This window comes from Monomorium pharaonis, chromosome 7 (assembly GCF_013373865.1).
Source record: "Monomorium pharaonis isolate MP-MQ-018 chromosome 7, ASM1337386v2, whole genome shotgun sequence".
Classification (NCBI taxonomy): Eukaryota; Metazoa; Arthropoda; class Insecta; order Hymenoptera; family Formicidae; genus Monomorium; species Monomorium pharaonis.
This window is the reverse complement of record NC_050473.1, coordinates 5,302,499-5,324,610: the sequence shown is the minus strand read 5'-3', so window position 1 is coordinate 5,324,610 and position 22,112 is coordinate 5,302,499. Positions and strand designations below refer to the sequence as shown.

Genomic DNA, 22,112 nt, shown 5'->3' with positions numbered 1-22,112 from the left:
ACCAAATTTATTATAAGGCATTTTTACTTTTGAGTATTTCGACACTTTCAAGATATATTTTAACATTATAATTACATATACTTTCATTCTTTTTAAACTTGGGCATATTGTCACAAATGTATGTAATGTTCTTTTTATTATTTAACATTTTATTTGGCTGTACACATTTAGAGTTATGCAGTTAAATAATTAATATGAATTTTGTTAATGTAATCCTTTAAAGGAACTAGAAGGTCAAATTGTGTCTTATTTTACATTTATTTTTACTAATTTATTTAACCTGATAAATGTGTGTGTTTATTACAGCAAAATTTTAAATAATATTTGTATATTATAAAGAGAGTAGAAAAAAATATTTTGTACTGTAAAATTAACAATAAAAAACAAGACACTAAAGAAAAAAAAAAAGATAGTTACTACTAGACAGAATGTGTATAAACACGTTTAGATATAGTAAAATAAAATTAAGTAGAGCGTATCTCATTTTTTCCGTGTACGTAATATTATTGACTATATATGTAATGTGCCTTGTGCCTTGTATTTTGTGCCTAAAGTTCTGTAATTTTTGAAATTTTAATATACAATTTTTGAATTAGAGATATATATAAATGTAAGTATTTTTGAAAAATGTAATAAAAATCCTCATGTATTAATTATAAAAGAATTAATTTTTTGACTTTCCTGTTTCTTAAGCGTACTGACATTAATCTTAACAGGTCTTTTTTTTTTAAATTTTATATTAATTATTCGACAAGTTTATTGCAATTCTATTTTTAATTTATAGTTTATTACATTGCATATATCACATGAAATTTTCAGCAGTGTAGTCTACGGTGTATGTACATTGCATATATTTTTTTCTGCAATATTTTCTGTTTTGAATAAATATATATTTTTATAGTAAAAAACTTTTTATAATAAAAGCAATTTTTAAGTTTATTTTTATAAGAAGGCTTTTATCACCCCTGTTTTTCTTCTATTATGCAATGTCATCATGCAGTTTTATAAATAATATCCTAAGATATAAATATTTTATAACTTTGAATTTAGATTGAACATTTTTTTAATGTAATCGCGTTAAATGTTTAATTAAAAATATTAGTTATTAACAAAATTATTACAAAGTTAGTACGAAATATAACGATATAAATACGGAACATATTATCATATTTTCTTTTTTCTAACAAAACAATTTTCTATTTTCTGCTTACAAACTTGCTGTTATCCTTTTTGTATCACGAAATATCGCTAGTTAATTTGTCTAAATTCAATTGAATTTTGAGTAAATAATATAATTAAAAGAATAATATTCACTTAAAAAATATTAAAATAATAAAATTCACTAATAAAAATAATAATTATCGGATATTACAATATTATTGCATGCTTGAAAAAGTGTACACTCACTTACGAAAAGCATATTATATACACTAAATTAATTTTAACACAAGTAAAAGGTCCAATCCTTATCTTTGTATCAAAATTCTGAAAATGCTTTGCTCTGCTTATTTGTATATCTTTGCATATATGTATGTCTTATCGTCAGAAAAACAAATGTATCTAATAAGTTACCCAGATCAATCAAATACTAAAAATACCGAAAACCTACAAAAAATTAAGTATCCTATATCGTAGTGAAATAAGGAATTAAAATCTTGTGTGATATAATTATTAAAAAATATCGTTTATATAGAAATTTTTCTATATTTTTACATTTATGTTCGATATTTAGATTTATTGGTTTTAGATGTTGTTATTAGGAATTCTGAACACATTTATTGATCCCAGTAAGAAATAATCCATCAAATCAAAGTCGAATCGAAATTTCAATTTGATGATTTTGACATTGAATCGATGTCGATTCAACATCAATACCGTTATTATTTCTCGCTAGGATGTAATCGCGAAGTTTAATACATAATCGTGCGCAGCTTTCCATATATTGAAAAAAGTCCAAGAATGAACGCAAGTATCGATTAGAATAGATACCTTTATGTTTGTGTTGCGCGACCACGCTCAACTTTAGTTGCGCGCAGGCTCAAGATGATAGAGATAAAAAAATTAAATGATTCTTGTCAAGTGCACAAAATATGAAAAATTTGTTGTACATTTTATCAACAAATAAAACAGCAAATGACCCAAGTATCTGAATTATTTGTATGATTCATATCATACGATTGCATCTTACGCAGTTCAAATCACGCAAGGCAGATAATCTGACTATACAAATAAAAGGTAACCGTTCGGAAGGGAAACAAAAGGATTAGGGGATAACGGAATTTTATGATTCCTTCATTTAAATTATACGATTTTAAAAGCAACTATTTTGCAAAGATTGCAAAACTACGAGTTTTCTTGCAATCGCATAATTGCAAGATTAAAAGTGAAACTAGAGATTCGGAAATTCATGAAGACACATTCTCGTTTTTAAAGTATCCTTGCGGATTCTAAGATCTGACCTAGTTCAAGATGTCCAATCGCCCTAAATAAGCAAGGGATGTAGTTTCTTGCGTATGGTATCTTTTACTAAAACGAATAAATTCTGAATTGGTATAATGGAACTGAATAATACATTAACGATGATGCGGAGATCGAAATTCGGCGTCTTAGAGATGATTTGAGGAATATTTATAAAACTAGGGCGAATTTCAAAAATGTCAGATAAGGGCGAAAAGAACGAATAACATACGCGGAGTACAGGGCGCGTATTTCAGCGTACGATAGTCGTGGCTTTCTGTCGTTAGTCTTTTTCGTACATACATTCGAGGAACCACCGACCGATGGGTCGATGCAGCGCCGGCGCTGCGGAGTGCGCAACCACGAAGACGTGCGAACACCCCACCATTTCCACCGTTTCCCAACGATCACGTCAACGTGAAGGTGCGCGACGGGGAGGAGGACACTTTACCTCTTTCTCCTCTCCTCGTCTCTTCCGTCATCCCTTGTCCTCTCCTATTCCCTGGTTTCGATGCACCTCGTCACTGTGATCCGCAGAACGCTACGCGCCGCACAAGAGACCACTGTGGTTCACCAGTCGCGTGTTCACCAATCAGACAGCCGACCCAGTCAAAGTTCTTGAACGGTCTCGCTCGGTAGACGGGCTTACAATAATCAAACACGAGTCCATCAGGTGAGCAAGTTCGGCATGATTTGAAAGAAAATACTATTTGTATTCGGTTTCTGATAACTTGGAGAACCAAGTTTAATTCTAGTTCGATAAATCTAGGGGCAATTGTGAAAGATAGATGGAATTACTGCAACAGTCGTTTTTGTGAGGAATCATTCCTTGCAATCTTTTATAAAATTCATTTTTTTTCGTCACGAGTTATTATAATGTTATCGATAATCTCGAAAATGTCTGTTGCCAAGCTAGGTCATACTTGCCTCAATATTCGCATTCTATAGTTAATGGATCGATTCAACGTTTTGACATTTATGTTTATTTTAGCGACTGTTATGTTTATTTTTCCGCTGAAGCCATTGTAGTGAAGTATGACTTTCATTATTGGCAATTATAATGCATTTTCGCTAAAAAGTCAAATTTTACCGAGCTTTTCGTTAAAACTTTTGATCACTTTGAAAACGATATTGATTGTATCTGTGAAAGATATAACAACTTGTCACTAAAGACATATCTAATTGGAATCTTGATATTTTCTGAATATGTAGAAAAAGTCTCGGTTTCCTACACGTTTCAAGCTTTCGAGTCGCTCGAGTCGTTACGATTGTGGCGGCGAGTTTATCAGCTGTCGTATTAAATTAATCAATAATTCACGCGGGGAGACTCGTTTGCTGTCAGTGAATTTAATGTGACAGCGCGACATTGCAATCGCGCGCCAACCAAGATGGACGATTCGAAGCGTGATTGGACTCTTCGAGGAACAATCTCTCGTCTTTTTAGGAAAAATCTTTTGTCTCTTCTTTATGAAGATTTTATCTGAAGAAATTCTATACTCAGAACCATTGGTATTCAATTATGTTTAATAATTGTTAATTCATGTTCATTGAAACGTCGGAATAAGCCAAGAAACGGAAGAAAATCTCTTTTATGCTTCCTACGGTTCTTTTCATGCCTCCTCTTTCTAAAGAGTAATCAGGAATCCTACAATTAAATGATGTATATTTAATTTATAGATCTCATACAGATTTATGTTGATAAATATCGCAGTTTGATCGGTATTTCGCTATTGCGAATACAAAAAAATTTCTATAAAATGTGACAACTTAGCAGCAAAGTCTAATAATATCCTATCTTGTACGCGTGTCCAACAATATCTTCGTGCGTATATACATATCCCGTTTACCGATATTCTGCATTTGTCAATGGCCTGTAACCTTTGTTATTTGCGTGTGCCAAGTAGACATTCAGTGAAGTAGCGCGTGGATATCTAAGGACGGTCTCGAGCAACGATCGAGATTTAGGGCACGGAATTTCTCGTCATGCGTGTGCACGCACACGAACATGTAGCTTATTACTTATAGTGATACGCATGCACGTGTTAGCATCGCGACAATAATTTGTACCTGATGGCTACCACTTGGACTAGATTCTATGCAAAACGACAGTCATCCTGATGACCAAGAGAAAAAAAAATTATGAGGACAAAACTCGTACAGTTTGTCAAAGAGAAATTTCTCCAAAGTTAGATGTATAATAATATCAAAACGTATATATTATCATAAAATGCAAAAGTCAAGAAATCTTGATCGCTTTCTTTCTATAAATCTTGTTTAAATCTATTCTAAAAGAATGATATATAAAGGATAGATAGAAAGCGCCGATATTTCTGGAGATTCAATTTGAATTACCAAATTGCAATTGCAGCTGCAGTTTGAAGTTGTAAACTACACAGAGTTAAGTTCCAGTGAAACGCAGACAGTTTTCTGTTACCGCTATTAGTAATGTGTGACATCATGATCGCGTAACGCAGATGACTGCCAGTTATATACAGAAAGACAAGATAAACAGATAAAATCTTCACAGAAAGTACATGGATTCAGAAAGACTTGTAAACGAATCGTACAGCTGTTCCCACAAACATCGAGTCAGAATTAACCAAAATTTAATTGACTTTTTGGCGATTTCAAGAAATAAATGTAAAAAAGAAGTGGAGAATCAATTAAATCTCGGATAATTATTGGATAATTCGATTAGACACACTAGCGCGTATACATATTAAATACTTTTTATACGGTTTGAGAGTGTAAAAATTAAATATAAATATCTCGAATGATAAAATACCTAGTACATGTTTTATCAAACAATAAAGTATATTTAGGATTTCGTTATTTAATAACTCATTCATATATTTGTATTAAATACATAAATCAAGTTATATTTAATATAGCACATTTTATTCAAAGGACGTTTAAACAACATCCTTAAGATGTATGCACATCCTTCGGATGTCTCGGATCTTTGGAGGTTTATACTGTACAGGATATGGCGACTTTAATGTGCACCAGTGTGCGCTAGTGTGTTCAACCGAATTCGTTACAATTGATTTTTGTAGGACTGAACTATTTGTAATGTTACGCATCAGTTTTGTTTTGGAAAAAAAAGTGAGGGGAAAAGACGGTTTCCGTCTACCATGAGCTCGAGAGTGACACGATTGTGTATATATGATGTCAGTCTGCATCATCGGGACGAAAAGTAGGTCTAGGGAATCAGCTGGCCGAAAGAGGCGCGTGCGCTATCCGAGACACCCACCTAGCGATCGTGCTTCTGGAAACAGCAATTTCGTAAGAGTATAACAAACATTACGCTACATACATGTAAAGTAACCTGCTGACAACGCCGCATTTTCACATACACGATTTGGAAGATTTCATTGGATTTACTGTGAAATAATTCCAAGAAATTGAGTTGGATGAAATAAAATTCACTAAATATGAGCGTAATTGCGGAGATTATACACATTTTTTTCCGGAAACGTACATATAATATAGATGTGAGGAAAAATGGCCAATTCGGATATGTTTCCTAAAACGAGATTTCTTTTTTCCGGAAATTAAACTTTATTGCACTTTATTAATACTAAAAAAAATATAATAATTCAGGACATAAACAATATATATATAAAATCAGCTAAAAATAAATTCTTTAAATGCAAAAATAAATATAAAGCTGAGAGAGCCAATATCAGTCTTCAGTGTTCTGTTGACAATATTGTTGCCTAATATTATTTGTGTATGAATTTTTATAATTTTCAGCTCATCATGCACCGTGATATTCATCAGTCTTGAAACTTAATCCTTAAAATTTAACACATAATATAAAAACTGTTTATAATTTGGTGGCAGATATCTTTGATTTTGTATTTAATTTTCAAAATTTTAATTTTTTCTAACGAAATATAATCCAAAAACGAAGTGGTATGTCGGTGTTGTCAACTTTTTTCTACACATGCATTTCTATTTTACAAAATTAGGGATTAATCGTTTATTTTTACTTCATCATGCGCGCATAAGGCAAACGACCATGACCGCCCGAGTATTTAGCCTTAGGATAAACATAGTCAAGGTTGATGCGACATTTATGTCTGCACTGATGTCCACTACTCGAGCTTCTCGTAGAATAATTGCAATTGCGGAAATTTATCGTCAGAATAATCGCACCAAAATCAGCATTAATACGAAGGGGGACACATTACACTCTCAGGCTCGTATGCAGAAAGTGTGAACTTATAAAAATGTTAGCATGCTTTTTTGTCATTTTATCTTCATAGCGTTTAAACATAAAACAAGAATAAAATGACAAAAAAAATTATTGGTGACATATGCAAAAATAGGTATGCGAAAGATCATTATAAGAGCCATTAATAACGAAAAATATGTAATATAGTGCAACTTACGATGGCTTTAGCGCTCACTTCCTGTCTCTACTTCTGAACGAAGTGAAGAGTAATTCTTCCTTCGCGATATTCATTTTTCCTCTCACGTAAACGCAGATATGAAGTATTCGCCGCAGCAGCAGCAGCAGCAACAGAAGCAGCGAAAGTCTGAGAGTAGCGACGCCGCATCCATGGACGCTACTCTTAGCCGTACGTCGGCGTCTGGCACACAGGAGCAACGCAAGGCCTCGTCGACGTCGTCGTCGACGCGGGCACCCGTTTGCCGTTCACCATCCACCGGCATGTTCGCCTGGATGCGCGTATTCCGACTTGCATCGATGTTGCACCAGGTCGGCTGCTAAGACTCACCTTAACGAGTATGGATCGTGATGAAAGGAAAACTGGAAAGAGAATCAGAAAGAAAAAAAGAAACCGATAGAATCGTACACTTTAACAATCTCAGATTAAATAATTAATATCGTACAATACAGTGGAGACGCGTGTAGCACACGGACGCAAAGCGGCGACTCTATGTTGTCCCCCTTTCGCGTCGCGATAAATATATATATGTATATATATGTATATGTATATACATATGAATATAATATATTTAAGCACGGCCGAGTTGTTAACATAGAGAAACGGCCAATGTCATAGCTCGATTATAGTGCATTTTACGCGAAGACGAATCGCCGAGTTGCGATTTGCCGTGTACAGATGTTGTTGAGATTTCGTAATTTGTAGAGAGAGACTCAAGAGAGAGTGAAGAAGCGGATTCACTGGAAGTCACTATTTTCAGCACATCTTTTAGTAATGGGCGAGATCTTTAACCTCTTTTCAGATTTCAAATACTGATTACATTACCTTATAATATATTAATTTTCTTTTTTGTATATATGAATACTAGAGAGATATTCTAATGTTACATTATTCACTATTATTTATATTAATACTGGGAAGATTTTCGCAATTCGACAAACATTACACGCTTACACTGTGTGTGTGTATATATATATGTATATACATATACATATGCATATTAAGGAAGTTGTGCTGAAAGTGGCGGAACCAATCAAAGGAACACTATCCGCTCCACTCTCTCTTGAGTCTCTCTAGCAATTTGAATCGCGTCCACGCTACATCATCTATCCTGACAAATATGAAGATGTATACTTCTCTGTTGTATTTCCTGATTCACTTATTTATCTATTTATGTATTTTCCGTATTTCTCCGTAAGATTTATTCCTATTCGCTTTTTAGTTTAATTAATTAACGCTGGTTATTCGACTATCATTTCGTGCAAGACACTCGATTTACTTTACGCACGATATAAGCGTGCATAATTAGCCGTTATACGAATCCATTTATTTCTCTTCTGCGAAAAGTTGGGCGCGGTTCAGATTGCGTACACAGAGTAAAAACGCACGCATACGTGTTCCACGAATAACGTGTATATCTTTCGTGCGTACATAAATAAAACTACAAAACGCGGGCTATGAAGTAATATGAAAAATTACATAGCAATTTGAGTAAGGTTTAAAGATACGAATTGATTACGAATTGATTAATGGAAAGACAGTTTCATAGACGATCCTTGGTATACTTTGATAAATTGGATGACAATGATGTTATGTAACGTTATGATGATGTTATTCGTGGAACTCAGTCGTGATTAGTGATTAAATATTACAATCGATTGATTCTTACGTAGCACGAGCCTTGACGAAATCGGAAACGATTTGTCGATTAGAGGGAAAGGCTCCATCCATTCCGGATGAACGCGTGCGTCGTGATTCGCACGCGTTGAATACACGTCTGCCAATAACAGCGATATGATTCGTAGTCGGATTACAAATACTACAGAATGTGGCGTTGCAACGCTCTGCGAGGCTGACAAGTTTAGTTTTAATCCGCAATCCTTCACCTCCTTGAGTTTCTTTTCCTTCTCTTCTCTTCTCGTCCTCCGTTGCTCGACCGATGACGTCGGCATATCCCGCTGCGCACCGTGAATTCTATTTTTATATATCACACATACAAATGACGAGAGAGTGATGTATCGTTTTTTCCTGTCTCTTTCCTCCATCCCTTTCATTCCCTTATTGCATCGTACTTCTTATCACGAACAGGAGAAAAATGATGAGACCCGGTTAATATAAGACCTCGGAGGTTCGCCCCTGGAAAAAAAGAGGAAGTCACGCAACTTTCTCTAAGGTTGTTCGTGAGTACGTCCGAAATCATTCTCTACACATTGATTGTCTCGTCACGTTCAGCGCCGAGCTCTATCAATGTTATATCTCGTTGATCTTTACATGGATATATGCATATATTTTATGATTGTGCAGATTCACAAATAAATTAAATATTTGCTTTAACCTGTCTTGGGATCTATTTTTCCCCTTCAAAGTATTTTAGTGGTTCATTTTATTTCAAAATATATAAGTAATGTATATGGAATCAACATAAATATTTCTAATAAAACATTAAGATGTAATTTATTTGAATTATAATGGCCATTCTAGGTTAAATTTAATTTCTTCATTATTTTAATTATTGGATATTAATCACTTTGCGTAAATAATTTATTGTAAATATGTTATCTGACAATAAGTAAAACTACGATCGCGCGGAGTTTATTTGATAAAATTGTCGCAAGTTCTTCATCAATACGACATAATGTATGTAATGATAAATTTTTTGTTGAACTTACATTGAGATAAAATTTTTTTAATCTTAATAAATATAATTTATGTTTATTAAAATTTAATATTTACTCAATTTCAAATAATAATAATAATTTTAAAATATAACGTTCCTTTCCTTAATTATAATAAATAAAAACTTAAAATTAAAAACTTCTTGTTAAAAAATTTATTTAAAGCAAAATTAGGTTTGATACATTACAGTATAATACATGTTGAAATCTAATAAATGAGTTTTTAACTAAATTCAAATTTTATAATTTTATAATTTTAAAGAGAATATTTTGGCAAATATATTTAAATTCATGTTTTCAAAGTTATAAAAATAATAAATAAGTTATTTTTATAAGAAACAAATGTTTTTTAAAGCAATTATTGCATGTAAGAAAACGTATATCTGAATAAAATGAATGTTCATCAAAAATAAAAAGATTTTTTAAAAATAGTAATAACTGCTTACATCATAAATAGACAATAAATGTATAGTATCTGTCAATTGAAGAACGTGTAGCACATTTACAAAAAATTTATGAATTTCGAGACTTAATGTAAAGATCCCAAGTTATGACTTATATACACTATTAAATCAATTTAAATATCTTTCTATCTTTTTCCTATCTTTAATCTATTTAAATATTTATTTAATATTAAAGTTCACATAAAATTATCACATACACTAATGTCTTGTGATACAACTTTTATTACTTGTGATACAACTTAATCTTTAATACATAATAATTTTAAGACTCTAAATATTTACTGTATCGTAGATAATTTACAAATTTTAAATTATGTACTTAATAGAAAATTTATTTTTTTTAATGAAATTAGCATTATTTTTATTTAATTAAAAACTTTTATTTTTAATTAAAATAGAAAATATTTGCCAATGCAAATTAGTAAAGTATGAATTTTTTATTATAAACAATTCTAAAAATGCAAAAGGAATCAAAATTACTCGAGTATTTGTTCAATTTTTATTCCAGAACATTGATCGTATAAACAACTAGAATTCAGAATTACCAATAACATATTTTGAAAAAGAAATCAAGGATTTTTATTAAACTATTTGACTGAACTCATTTTTATTTATAAATTACAAAAAGTACGACAACATTAAAAAACATGCGCAGTAGCTTTACAATCATAAATTTATCATATTCTTACTTACCAAAACCAAAAAACTGTAAAATTAAATTTAAAAAAGAGTGATTTGAGCAACAATTTTCCTTCTGCCAAAGAAAAAACTGAGAGACATGAAAATACATAAATTTACAAAGTTAGCAAAAAATCGAAAGTGAGAGTTTCATACTACATATTTACAAAAAAAATAATTGTAACAACGTTATTTTCAGCCCTGATTATTTTTTCATAATGTTTATAAAACTTACATTATAACCTAGCATTATTAGTAATCATTTCTGTATCATCGACCATGAAGCAATAAACTTTTCCAACCTTTCACACGCAAGCCATAATAAGACACCATAAGAAGCATTTTTGCAACAATAAAAATAATAAAATATAAGAAAAATATGAATAAAAGGACAGTCGATCGTTCTTTATTTTATGGTACCTGTCTATCCGTAGCATAGAGTTCAGTCTATGATCCGTAAGGTTCGCTAAGGCCATTCCACACAAAAAATGTAAAGATACAAAGAATAATGTTAAACACAACAAAAATATTAGAATACAAAGGAATAAACATAAAATTCCTTTGAAAATATGGCCTGTTCTTTTTAGCGGGTGCACTGGTACAACAAGTCGAAGTGAGACAAATATATTTTTTCTCATTCTAACTTGTTGCACCAGTGCAGCAGTGCAGCGAATTAGATGTTTTCATCCATCAGCGCCTCTATGTGCACAATAAACTATGTAGCCAAATATCTATGATCCCGTAGGTAATGTACATGACTTTTTGGGTCTCTTCTATGCTATGTCTACGTTTATTTGGTTCTGTATCATGTTAAACCCGTAAATTTTACAATTATATGCATTCATATTTTAAATCTGTTTTATGCAAATGTGCATAATCGTGTTCTATAAATGTGCAATATCACATACACATGATATAAATTCAATTAATTGATTTGATAAAAATACACTCACCGATTGCTGTCGCTGCTCCTGCTGCTGCTGCTACTGCTACATTCCTTTTCCGGAATACCGAGTCGCTCCATATGGATGCCGCTTTCTGCTGACATCATCCTGCTATTCCCGAACCGCACATTAATAACGGTCGCCCGATATTTTATTCGGCACTCCCGATATTATGAATAATTATATCACACGCGAGTAAAACGTAAACCACGCGCGAGAATTTTACTTGGCGCGACCGTTACGTTTGGAAAAATACGTTAAAAGTACGGCACGTCCAGACACAGTGAACGAAGTAAATCAATTCGCTCCCAGAGTTTTGTATCTCTGTATGATTGCACAACCAGTGAAGTTTCTTTATTGGCACGATCGACATTCTACCGAACGGATTGCGTACTCTCCTCGAGCAAACACTTCACTCGAAACCAAAGGCACGATGCCGCGATTTGCACATGAATACGACCTCTGTTACGATCTCACATGGCTCGCGGGTCGTCTGTTTTAGCGCGACGGCACACAAAGAATTCTGAACACGCGAAATACGTACGGAGTCGACAGAACGTCCGACCGGCGCTGGAGTGGCGTACGTGACTGCTGGCAGGCAGACTCGGCGGTACTCGGCGCTAGTCGGCGCCACTCGGCGTTGCTAGGCGGTTGACTCGCCGCGCCTGCGCCGCTGCCGCCATGTTGCTCCGTTGCTCCGCGCTCCAGTCCAGTCATGTACGCTACTCCAGCGCCGGTCGGACGCTCTGTCGACTCCGTGCGTATTTCGCGTTCAGAATTGAATTGTGCGGTATTATGCAGGTACGGTGTTGTGGTGATAGTGCCGTCGTGCTGCTAGCAAACGATACGCGAGCCGTGAGATCGAAAGCGCGGCGTCGTGCGTTTGCCTTCGATCTCGAGTAAGTGTTCGCGTGTGTGTTCGAGCCAAGTGTTTGCTCGAAGAGGATACCCAGCGAGAAACGATAATGAATTCGACATCAATTCGACGTCGAATCGACATCGAAATGATTTCGATGTCGAATCAATGTCGATTCGATGTACTATTTCTCACTGGGTACGTTCTGTAGAATATCGCGAGTGCTAATTGTGAAGTGCTATTAATCGTCGTGCGAGCATACGAAATTTTCGAAACGAATTTATCTCCGTTTGTTGTGTCTCGGCGCGTAGTTTTCATTCGAACGGTTTTCCTCGGCCTGCGTTTCCGCGAAGTTACCCCAGTCGGAAATGCAAGTTGAATCGACGTTGAATCGACGTCGAATCGACGTTGATTAGACGTCGATGGCGTCTAATCAACGTCTAATCAACGTCGATTCGACTTGCCATTTTTGCTTGGAACGTGATGTCACGCCACTTTCGTGCCATGTTGATTTCACCGCCAATCAGACGAGCCGTCTTTTTCACGTATTTTTTCAAATGTAACGGTCGCGCCAAGTGAAATTCTCGCGCGCGGTTTACGTTTTACTCGTGTGTGATATGTGTGATATAATATCCGTAATATCGGGAGTGCCGAATAAAGTATCGGGCGATCGTTATTAATGTGCAGTTCGACTCGAAATAGCAGGATGATGTCAGCAGAAAGCGGCATCCATGGAGCGACTCGGTAAATATATTATCTTCTCAAGTGATACATTTTTTTACCTGCTTTTGTGTTTGAGGTTAGGAATAATCATTTATCACATTTTCAGAATCAAAACCGGAAAAGGAATGTAGCAGTAGCAGCAGCAGCATCAGCAGCAGGAGCAGCGACAGCAATCGGTGAGTGAATTTTTATCAAATCAATTAATTGAATTTATATCATGTATATGCATGTGGTATTGCACATTTATAGAACACGTACGATTATGTACATTTTCATAAAAAAGATTTAAAATATGAATGCATATAATTGTAAAATTCACGGGTATAGCATGAAACAGAACCAAATAAACGTGGATATAGCATAAAAGAGACCCAAAAAGTCATGCACATTACCTGCGGGATTTATAGATATTTGACTACATAGTTCAATGTGCACATTTTGTGCACATAGAGGCGCTGATTGATGAAAACACCTTAAAACGACGCGATGACCGCTCTCAGGTTCCTCTCTGCTCGCACTCAGCTTCTTACCGTGTCAAGCAGTGTAACATTGCGGCAAAGTTGAAACATGTTTACGTTGGGCACTGTGTCATCTGTGTATCTCGTTGGGAAACAGCCTTCACCGACTACGAATATACCGGTCTACTGCGACGCGTTACGCGACCTACCTTATCTGCCAAGTAGGTGCGTACCGGAAATAACGCCGCAGGGGGGCGATAGTCGGACGTTAACCGAGCACAACTAATGTGTGGTCCATCGAGTGGCGTGATAGGTAAAGACATAAAGTGCATGCGAGGTAATCGGTCACGCGCGCGCGCACGTGTACGTACGCGGGTCTCTCCCGACGCCGTCGGTGTTGTTGTCGCACGGTGGTAGTTTCTTTCCGAAATAGGGAACGCAAAAGGCATACGACGGATTCTCGCGGCGAAACGCGACGCGGTTTCGCGAAGATTCATGTTGGCGCGTGCGCACACGCGTAAGTAGACGAGCGGCGGCGGTCAGACGTGCGTGTTCCGTAGCGCGAATTGCGGCGGTGGCGGCAGCGACGACGACGACGACGACGGCGACGACGACGACGTCGCGCGAGATACACCGACGAGTTCGGTCAGTCCGAGTCGGTCGGTCGTGCGGACATGCGGCGACCTTTGACCCGTCATCTTTCCGAGGGTGGCGGTGGTGGTACAGTCGATGGCGGTGGCGGCGATAGACGACAACGTTCAATTGCGAAGGGGGGCAACGACGAGCGCCCCGGAGGATACACCTGGGCCTCCCGCGATTACAGCCATCACCTGTCGTTCGGCGACCTCTTCAAGGCAACCCCCACGTCCCTGGCCGACTGCCGCGGCCGCGCAGATCCCCGGGCCGTCACGATCTACAGGTAGGGTGCTTAACCTCGTTATTCTTTTTGCTTGTTCCCCCTTTTTTATTTCTGCTGCCTCCCTTTTCTTTTGTATCCCCTCGTTTTTTTCATTGTGCCGCTGTTGTCCGGTCCCAACGGTGCGGTTTTCCGTTCCACCGCACTTGAAATAATTGGCGATGCGATCCGAAATTCGATCTGAAGTGAGCGCTGGAGATAATATCGCTATTAGAGAGCCTCGTTATCACGATGTCGTCATTTATGGCTTATTAATGTGTTTGTGCTATCTCGATCCAAGGGCCGAACGCTTCCGGCGTTACTATTCTTGCGAAGGTCGTGTAAATATCATTTGTACGAGCGAATGAAATTCAAACTCGCCACGAGAGAGATTAACATTGCGTTAATTTTACACTTACGTTTTTTAAGGGGGAGGGGGGGGGCGTTTCGCATAATAAAGAATATTCAAAGCGCTACAACCGCTTCGAAGTATTCTTCTGATTGGCCAATTCGTAAAATTCTTTGTTTTTAGACTTCTCCGAGTTGTTTTGAACAATTGGTCAGACGCCTCGAGGCATTTGTATCATCAACTTGACCGCAACCGAATTCTGGTCAGTAAAGGATATGTCACAGATTACTCGTTGTTGTAAACAACCTAAATAGATATATTTCGGCATATCGTCGGCACATTGAAGTCTGAAGATTGAAAACGATGGCACATATACTCAAAGATATACTCATACAACATGAATCTTGTCAGCTAATGGAAGAGGTCTTCTGATGCTGTAAAAATTGTGAGAATATGTTGTTTACTTTGCCAGAATGCAATTAATCCATTATTGTTAGAGCAATGACCCAGATAGATGTTATAAATTTATACTACGCAATGGTATTAGAGTATAAATAAATTTAATGTTAGCATGTTACGTTCAGCACAATATGTCTATGAAAATAATCTCTATTAATTGTTTAAGAAGCTACCAAGAAGGAGAAATCATTCTTCATAGTCTTTTACGAATTATAAATAATACAATAACATGTGTAAATCTAATTGTACACAGTATTAATTATCCATATTTTACATTATTTGATTCTAATAATGTTTATCAACAATGAAAACGTATCTTATGCCAAAGCAATCAATTGTAATTAATTTTGTGATATTGATAATGAATATGTCAATAATAACGAAATTGATATGGTGGCTCTAATTTTTATGATACGTAATAATAAGTATCAATACACTAGTCGACATTTTTGTTATAAAAAGATTATGAGGTCTGTATTTTCTGCCCAGAGAAAGTAAAATAGACATTTCTTGTAGTTTGTGAGACGAGTAATCCAACAGTGCTAGTTAAAATTACGTCACATGACGGGAACGTATAAAAAATTGAGTTTAAGTAGTGACAGCGTAGTCATTTGCGAGACGGGTCACTACGCTATTTGTGTTTTGATGGTACACGGTGTGATTCATCCTGCACGCGTGCGCATCTGTATGTGCTTGCATGCGTGCCTGGATATTTTGACATTAAAGATATAGAATAACTTATAAAAATACTAAATTTTTAACCTTTAGAGAACCGGCCCTTTTTGGGCTTTTTTAGTTTTAGTGCTAGAATATTTTTGTTCTTGTCAGCGAGTTAAACTACGAAAAAGATAACATATATTGCTCCAGCACCTAATATTGGGCTTCTGATCTCGGAGAAATTAATAATAAAAATATCAAGTTTAACGGAAAAGAGGATATTAAAAAAAATGATTTTGGCCACCAATGGTATAAGAGAAATAGTATAGATTTTTGTAGATTTTGATATCTTAAATATAATGAAATTATTAAATTCGTGGAGTTTAGGGAAATACCTTGAAAATTCAGCAAGATATACTTATAGAAATTCGCATGATGTATGTAGCTGCAAAACGCTTCCGTGTGAATTTTTTAGAGGAGGAAGTATGTTTTATATGTGTATGTCGGGAAAGATGTAAGTAATTGAGTACGCAGAGAAGAAACTGGGATAGATTACCTAACGTTGGATGAAAAGATTATCACACAAAAATATATATTCAGTTAAACGGAAGGCAGTTTGGAGAAAAGAGTTGAAGAAAGGAATAAAACAGTTGTTTCTGTATGTTTAATTACTTAAATTATTATTTTACATTGCTACTCAAAAAAATGATTAAACCGATTTAATTGCTTATTAGATAATCTTATATCAAATCTTATATAATCTTATATCTTATAACAAAAAGATTAAGACAGTTTAATTTTATATTGATATTATTGATCTTTTAATCTTGGCCTGGAACCGCAACGAGGATGAGATATTAGTTTCAGTTTTGTTTTTTTTTTTCAATTTTTTGTATTTTATTTTTAAAAAATTATTTTGGATTTTTTATGTTTCAATTTTAATTCAATTTTAATTGTCTTTATAAATTCTTGTTTCTTATTTAAATGAGAAATAAATCAGTTTGTTATATTGTACGCTCCCATTAATTTTATTGTCAATCTGTATTATAATTAGAAAGAGAAAAAATCCACATCTTCCACAAAAATGTTTTACATCAATGGCGTTGGTGGTTATGATATGTATGGTAAACGTGCATTTCCGAAGTTTCATAATAGTAACATGATGTGTGGACAACACGATTTTATAGCCACAATAATGAAGTTATATTCTATCTCCATTAACAATATGGATACGAACAGACCCTACAATTTTTGTTACAATTGAATTTTTATCAATATTTAAGAGAAAAACCGAAAATCAAATATGTATCAAAATTTGAATATTTGCAATTAAAATTGTTTGTCACGTGGAAAATAAAAACCTCGTAGTTTTTAAATGTTAATAACTTTTAGTTTTAGATATTATAAAACCAAAAATCTTTTACAGAATTGTGAACTGATAACCAAATTTAAACAATTTGTGTTCAGCAAATAAAAATACATTGGAAGCGACTGTTCACACTTGTGATGTAAAAGAAAGGTTGATCAAATTTTGTTGACCAATCTAATATTTCTGCGTGAATGTAATTTCAAATATAACTTTTTATTTTAATCTCTCACAAAGAACTTGTTAGCATATGTTGTAAAGCACCATAATGTTTGCCTACATAATGAAGGGAATCGTTTATTATGGAGAGAGAGAGAGAGAGAGAGAGAGAGAGAGAGAGGGAGGGAGGGAAGGGGGAGACATCCTCATTCCGTCGGCTTAGTGATCGTTGATCAACTGTCGAGCGGAGATGATCGTTGAGAATAAATTAGATTCGCTAGGTACCGGGAATTATTCGATATCGCGCGCGTGCGAACCCCTTAGAGGCAAGTAGGGCAATAACGTAGAACGGAAGAACGGAAACGACCTTGAGAAGAGGAGTAGTGCATCCCGATCGGCGGCATGACCCCGCTATTTCGATTAGTTAACGGAGGCTGCGAGGAGGCTTCGTTGCAGCCACGACACCGGGAACTGGGTCATCCAGGTTTTTAAAGGGCCTCGCTCTACGTTCTCCCCCACATTTATATTTCGCGATGAATGAAGCGCGTTATGCAAGCTCGACGAGCGATAAATAGAAAAATTGAGAGTCTGCTATTTATAAAACTTCGTCATCAAATTCTTCTAGCTAAAAGTAATTTTTTGATAACTTTTTGTGAAGAAACATGGAGACAATTTTTTTCAGAAAAGAAAATATGTTGGTGCATTTATTATTAAGTATAATGTTGGAGAAATAAGGCTATACAATACTATTAAACATTATTGAAGTTTAAAACCTCAAGTTTTTTGGAATTTTTTTCTAATAAAAAGAATTTTGATCAAATACCCGAATTTTGCACTTGAAACCGGCTTCAAAGAACAGTAAATAAAAATTTGATTTTATGAACCGATCGTTTGCGTGGCAAAAGTGATAATCACGTGATAATTTTTATCGCAGAATTATTTCAATGACAATTGTTACACATGAAATAGAGGCAATAAATAACTGTTCATAGTTAGGGTTGCCATTCGTCCTTTTTTTCCCGGACACTGTCTTTTTTTTTAGGGCATTTGGAGACATCCGGGGGAATTTTTGAAAGCGTTAAAAATTTGTCCGGGAGAATGTGCGTCCGGGGTTTTAAATAATTATTTATTTTCTTTACCGTGCTTTTTCCATGGCATCACTTATTGAGCAGCTAACTAACAATTAAATATAATAAAATTAAAATACTTAATAGACTTACAAGAGTATATTCTTGAGGTGAAGACAAAAGTTTTTATTGGAAAAAATACAAATACTAAATCTGCATTTACCTGGTTCTTGTTTAGTATCACATTTAATGCATTGGTACGGCAAATTACAGTTAGATGCAGACTATCGTATGATTTTATAATATTTATTATGTATAATTAACATATTCTTGTATATGTCCGGAGTTGCAACAGAAATGTCCGGGGTTTTAGGTTGATAAGTTCTAGTTAAAAAAATTTTAATATGGCAACCCTATTCATAGTACACAATTTTACCTGCTAGCTGTTAAATAATTTTGCGAAAAGTCATTACATTTTACTCAATGGTTCATGAAATCGTATTTTAATTCAGTTTATAATGATTTATACACCATAAATACATATTTTTTGTTGCAGTTTTAGATAAATAACTTTTAAACTAGTAAGATTTAAATAAAATGTTCTATGAATTTATTAGAGTCTTAGTACAAAACAAGAGCTTACAGCAACATCGCTACAACGTTTCAACATTAATTATGCAAGTGTAACGTTACAGAGAAATTGCAAAGATGTTTTTGTAATATTACTTTAAACAATATTGTAACAATGTTTTAAAAATATTGTAGAAAGAAAAGTTATTTGTTTTACCTGCAAGTAGTACGTGCCATTGTTATCAGATGGACGCAGCAGAGTTATACTTAAAAGAAAAAAACGGCATAATGTTCTTATTTTTAATTTTTTTATTTTTAACCGATATCTATGATAAGTACGCGACATTTAAACTTTCTCTTGGATTAATCTTTATTTATTTGCATTTATTAATTATATGTACATGAATATGTACATTAAAATACAAAAGCAAATAAAAAAGATACTTGAGTCTGTACATAAGCATATTTTGTTCATAGAATGTACCAATATTGGGACTTATAGCTACAATTAATATAGTTCCAAAAAAATACTCTAAATTGTCTTTCCATTTTACGCTTGGTAAATAGCTTTAATAAGAGATTGTCATACTTTTGGCAATAGATTTCATTTCAAGCAATCCCATCTATATATTATTGATAAATGACTTCATCTAGTCTAATAAATGTTATAGCAACTGTTTCAGATTTCTGCATTACAAGATTATAACAAGCTTGAATATACACGTCACGTAAATCACATTTATGAGCAAATGTTATTGAAATTGATGTCAACAGTTTGACTAAAATCACATACAGCGACGAGTACTCCACTGGTTATAATTTTTAAAAGCCATGTTGTATTGTTATTGTCTTGTGCAGCAGATAACTGAAATATAGGTATACATTCTGAAAGTGATACACTTATACATTGATATAAAAATATGTGATTTGATTTTGAATACTGATATATATATATTTTTTTAATATTGATACCGTGCCATTATTTTTATAATGTAACTTATATAACAATTTTTATTCTTTAGTCTAATAATGACGAGTAAATGGAAATCCGCCAATGTTGTGTATTGAACCTGTAAGTGTTGTATTTTTAGCATCGTTAAGATTATTAATAGGATTATTAATAGGCTAATAGATTATTAATAGGCCTAGTAAGTCTTAGACATTGACTTTTTGTTTCACTAACAGCTTGCCTTAAAACGTAGTTTTTGGAAGAATAGGAGGATATGAACTTTCTCAAAATTGATTAAATTCTTTACTTCACTTCTCATGTACGAGATTGCATTTGTTTTAGTATTTATTAAAGTATTACCTAACGATATTCTTCTACGTCTTCTTAATTGTCTTTTTTTTTATGAATATAATCTGGAATAGCATTCTTAATGATACAATTAAATGTACATAAACATCTTTGTATGTATATAAACATCTTTATTTTCTGTAGGTTCTTCTTTGAGCGTATAAATTAATTTTGCATAGCATTCACCGCATTGTGCTTTGATTCGACAAAATGTTTTATTTTCCTTACTGGAAATTTTTGAATTTTTAAATGTTCAAGGGCAGGGTATACGAAATTGTATCCATATATTCTTTGCAAATATATCATTCTATTCTGATTGAAGAACAACATATATAGTCGGCTATTTTTATGTGTTTTATTTTTTGATATAATTGTTTTCCAGTCTTTTTTAGTAAATTTTAAGGCAAATTTTTTAATATTTTTTGTTGCGGAAATGTCAGATTCAAAAGAACAGTCATTTTGTCGATTAGTTTAAAAATTGGAAAGTCCAAAAGAAGTCAATATTAAATTATGTATACCGTTTGTTATTTTTGACTATGGTATATGCATGTTTTGCACTAGAATTACCGCTCATAACTTCAGAAATATTTTTATATACTTGACTTGATGGCGGTAAGATGTTGCTATTGTTATCAATGACTCTGTAGTCTTCTGTTGTCAATAATCTTGTGGTATCCGTAAAATATTGATGTTCAAACTCGATGTCATTCCGATAAGTGAGCCTCGATAAATGAGTTTCTAGCGTATTTGATTATCTTGCCTGTATTGAGATCCGTAAGATTCCATCATGGTTCGCAATATCAGCTCTAATCTCAAGAGGAAAAAGATAAAGAATAATTTTATTAAATTACATTAAAGAGCAATAATTAAAGTACAATAGTATATTAAACTAAATATTGAACTTATTGTAAAGAATATTTTAAATTAAAAAGTAACTTGTACTCTATAGTTTATGTTAATTGTTGTGTTTTTTAATTTTTTTCTGTACTTCTAAATAGATTTTGGATTTCGAATTTACATGAGTTTTTAATGTTATTATTGATTCAATATTTTTTCACCTTACTGTTTATCTTGTTTTTTTTTTATATTACAATATATTAACATCTGACTTACCAATTTCGAGGCTGAGCGACAAGTTGATTCGCGCTCATCGTTAACTCGTTCGGGGACTTTTCATGTCTACAACTGCGCTGAGATTTCGGAATCTGAATGCAAGTTTGATACATCGTCAGTGTCATGCATGCAGATGACGCGTGTCGATTTTGGACGAAGATTAATGACCGCACTTTAATGACGGTACGGCTATAACGGGTCGTTCAAAGTAGTTCTGCTAAATTTAATGATTACAATAGAGGTCGAGAAAAAAAAACATGCGGCGTGCGCCGATAATTGGCTATTCTACTCATGATGCACCCGGGTGCTCTACCTATTCCTGTGGAGGGTTGTATCCCTCGCATGTAAACCGTCCAATCCTGTGAAGGGAATATTTTTCTTCGTGCGAAACAGCAAGGAGTATTCGCACATGAATTACATTAAAAAAAAAGAATTGCGAAAAATTTGTTTCGAGTAAATAATTCGGTTAAATAGTATTAGTGGCTAATTAATTGGCTAATACTTATCAAG

The 22,112-nt window shown here is 34.2% G+C and overlaps 2 protein-coding genes and 1 long non-coding RNA gene across 3 annotated transcripts in view; 2 read left to right on the top strand and 1 right to left on the bottom strand.

The window, feature by feature from the left end:
• Positions 1–2,927: 2,927 nt before the first annotated feature.
• On the top strand, positions 2,928–9,206 carry LOC105828867. The gene is made up of 2 exons (XM_012667426.3): positions 2,928–3,130; positions 6,951–9,206. The coding sequence occupies exon 2, from the start codon at positions 6,953–6,955 to the stop codon at positions 7,193–7,195; it is 243 nt and encodes an 80-aa protein (XP_012522880.1). The 5' UTR covers positions 2,928–3,130; positions 6,951–6,952; the 3' UTR covers positions 7,196–9,206.
• LOC114255689 lies at positions 4,104–6,967 on the bottom strand. The gene is made up of 2 exons (XR_003626884.2): positions 6,855–6,967; positions 4,104–5,725 (listed from the first exon to the last, which is right to left on the bottom strand). It is a non-coding gene; the product is annotated as an uncharacterized LOC114255689 (long non-coding RNA).
• Positions 9,207–13,671: 4,465 nt separating the features above from the next.
• The window catches only part of LOC105837050, a 76,885-nt gene continuing 68,444 nt past the window's right edge, over positions 13,672–22,112 (top strand). Inside the window, exons 1-2 of the mRNA XM_036289513.1 lie at positions 13,672–14,589; positions 15,098–15,359. Coding sequence (XP_036145406.1) covers positions 14,345–14,589; positions 15,098–15,215 — 363 coding nt within the window. The 5' untranslated portion in view covers positions 13,672–14,344 and the 3' untranslated portion in view covers positions 15,216–15,359. The remainder of the gene's footprint in view (positions 14,590–15,097; positions 15,360–22,112) is intronic.

Coding starts and splice junctions, on each gene's coding strand:
- LOC105828867 (XM_012667426.3), top strand. CDS start 6,953: ATGAAGTATTCGCCGCAGCAGCAGCAGCAGCAACAGAAGCAGCGAAAG.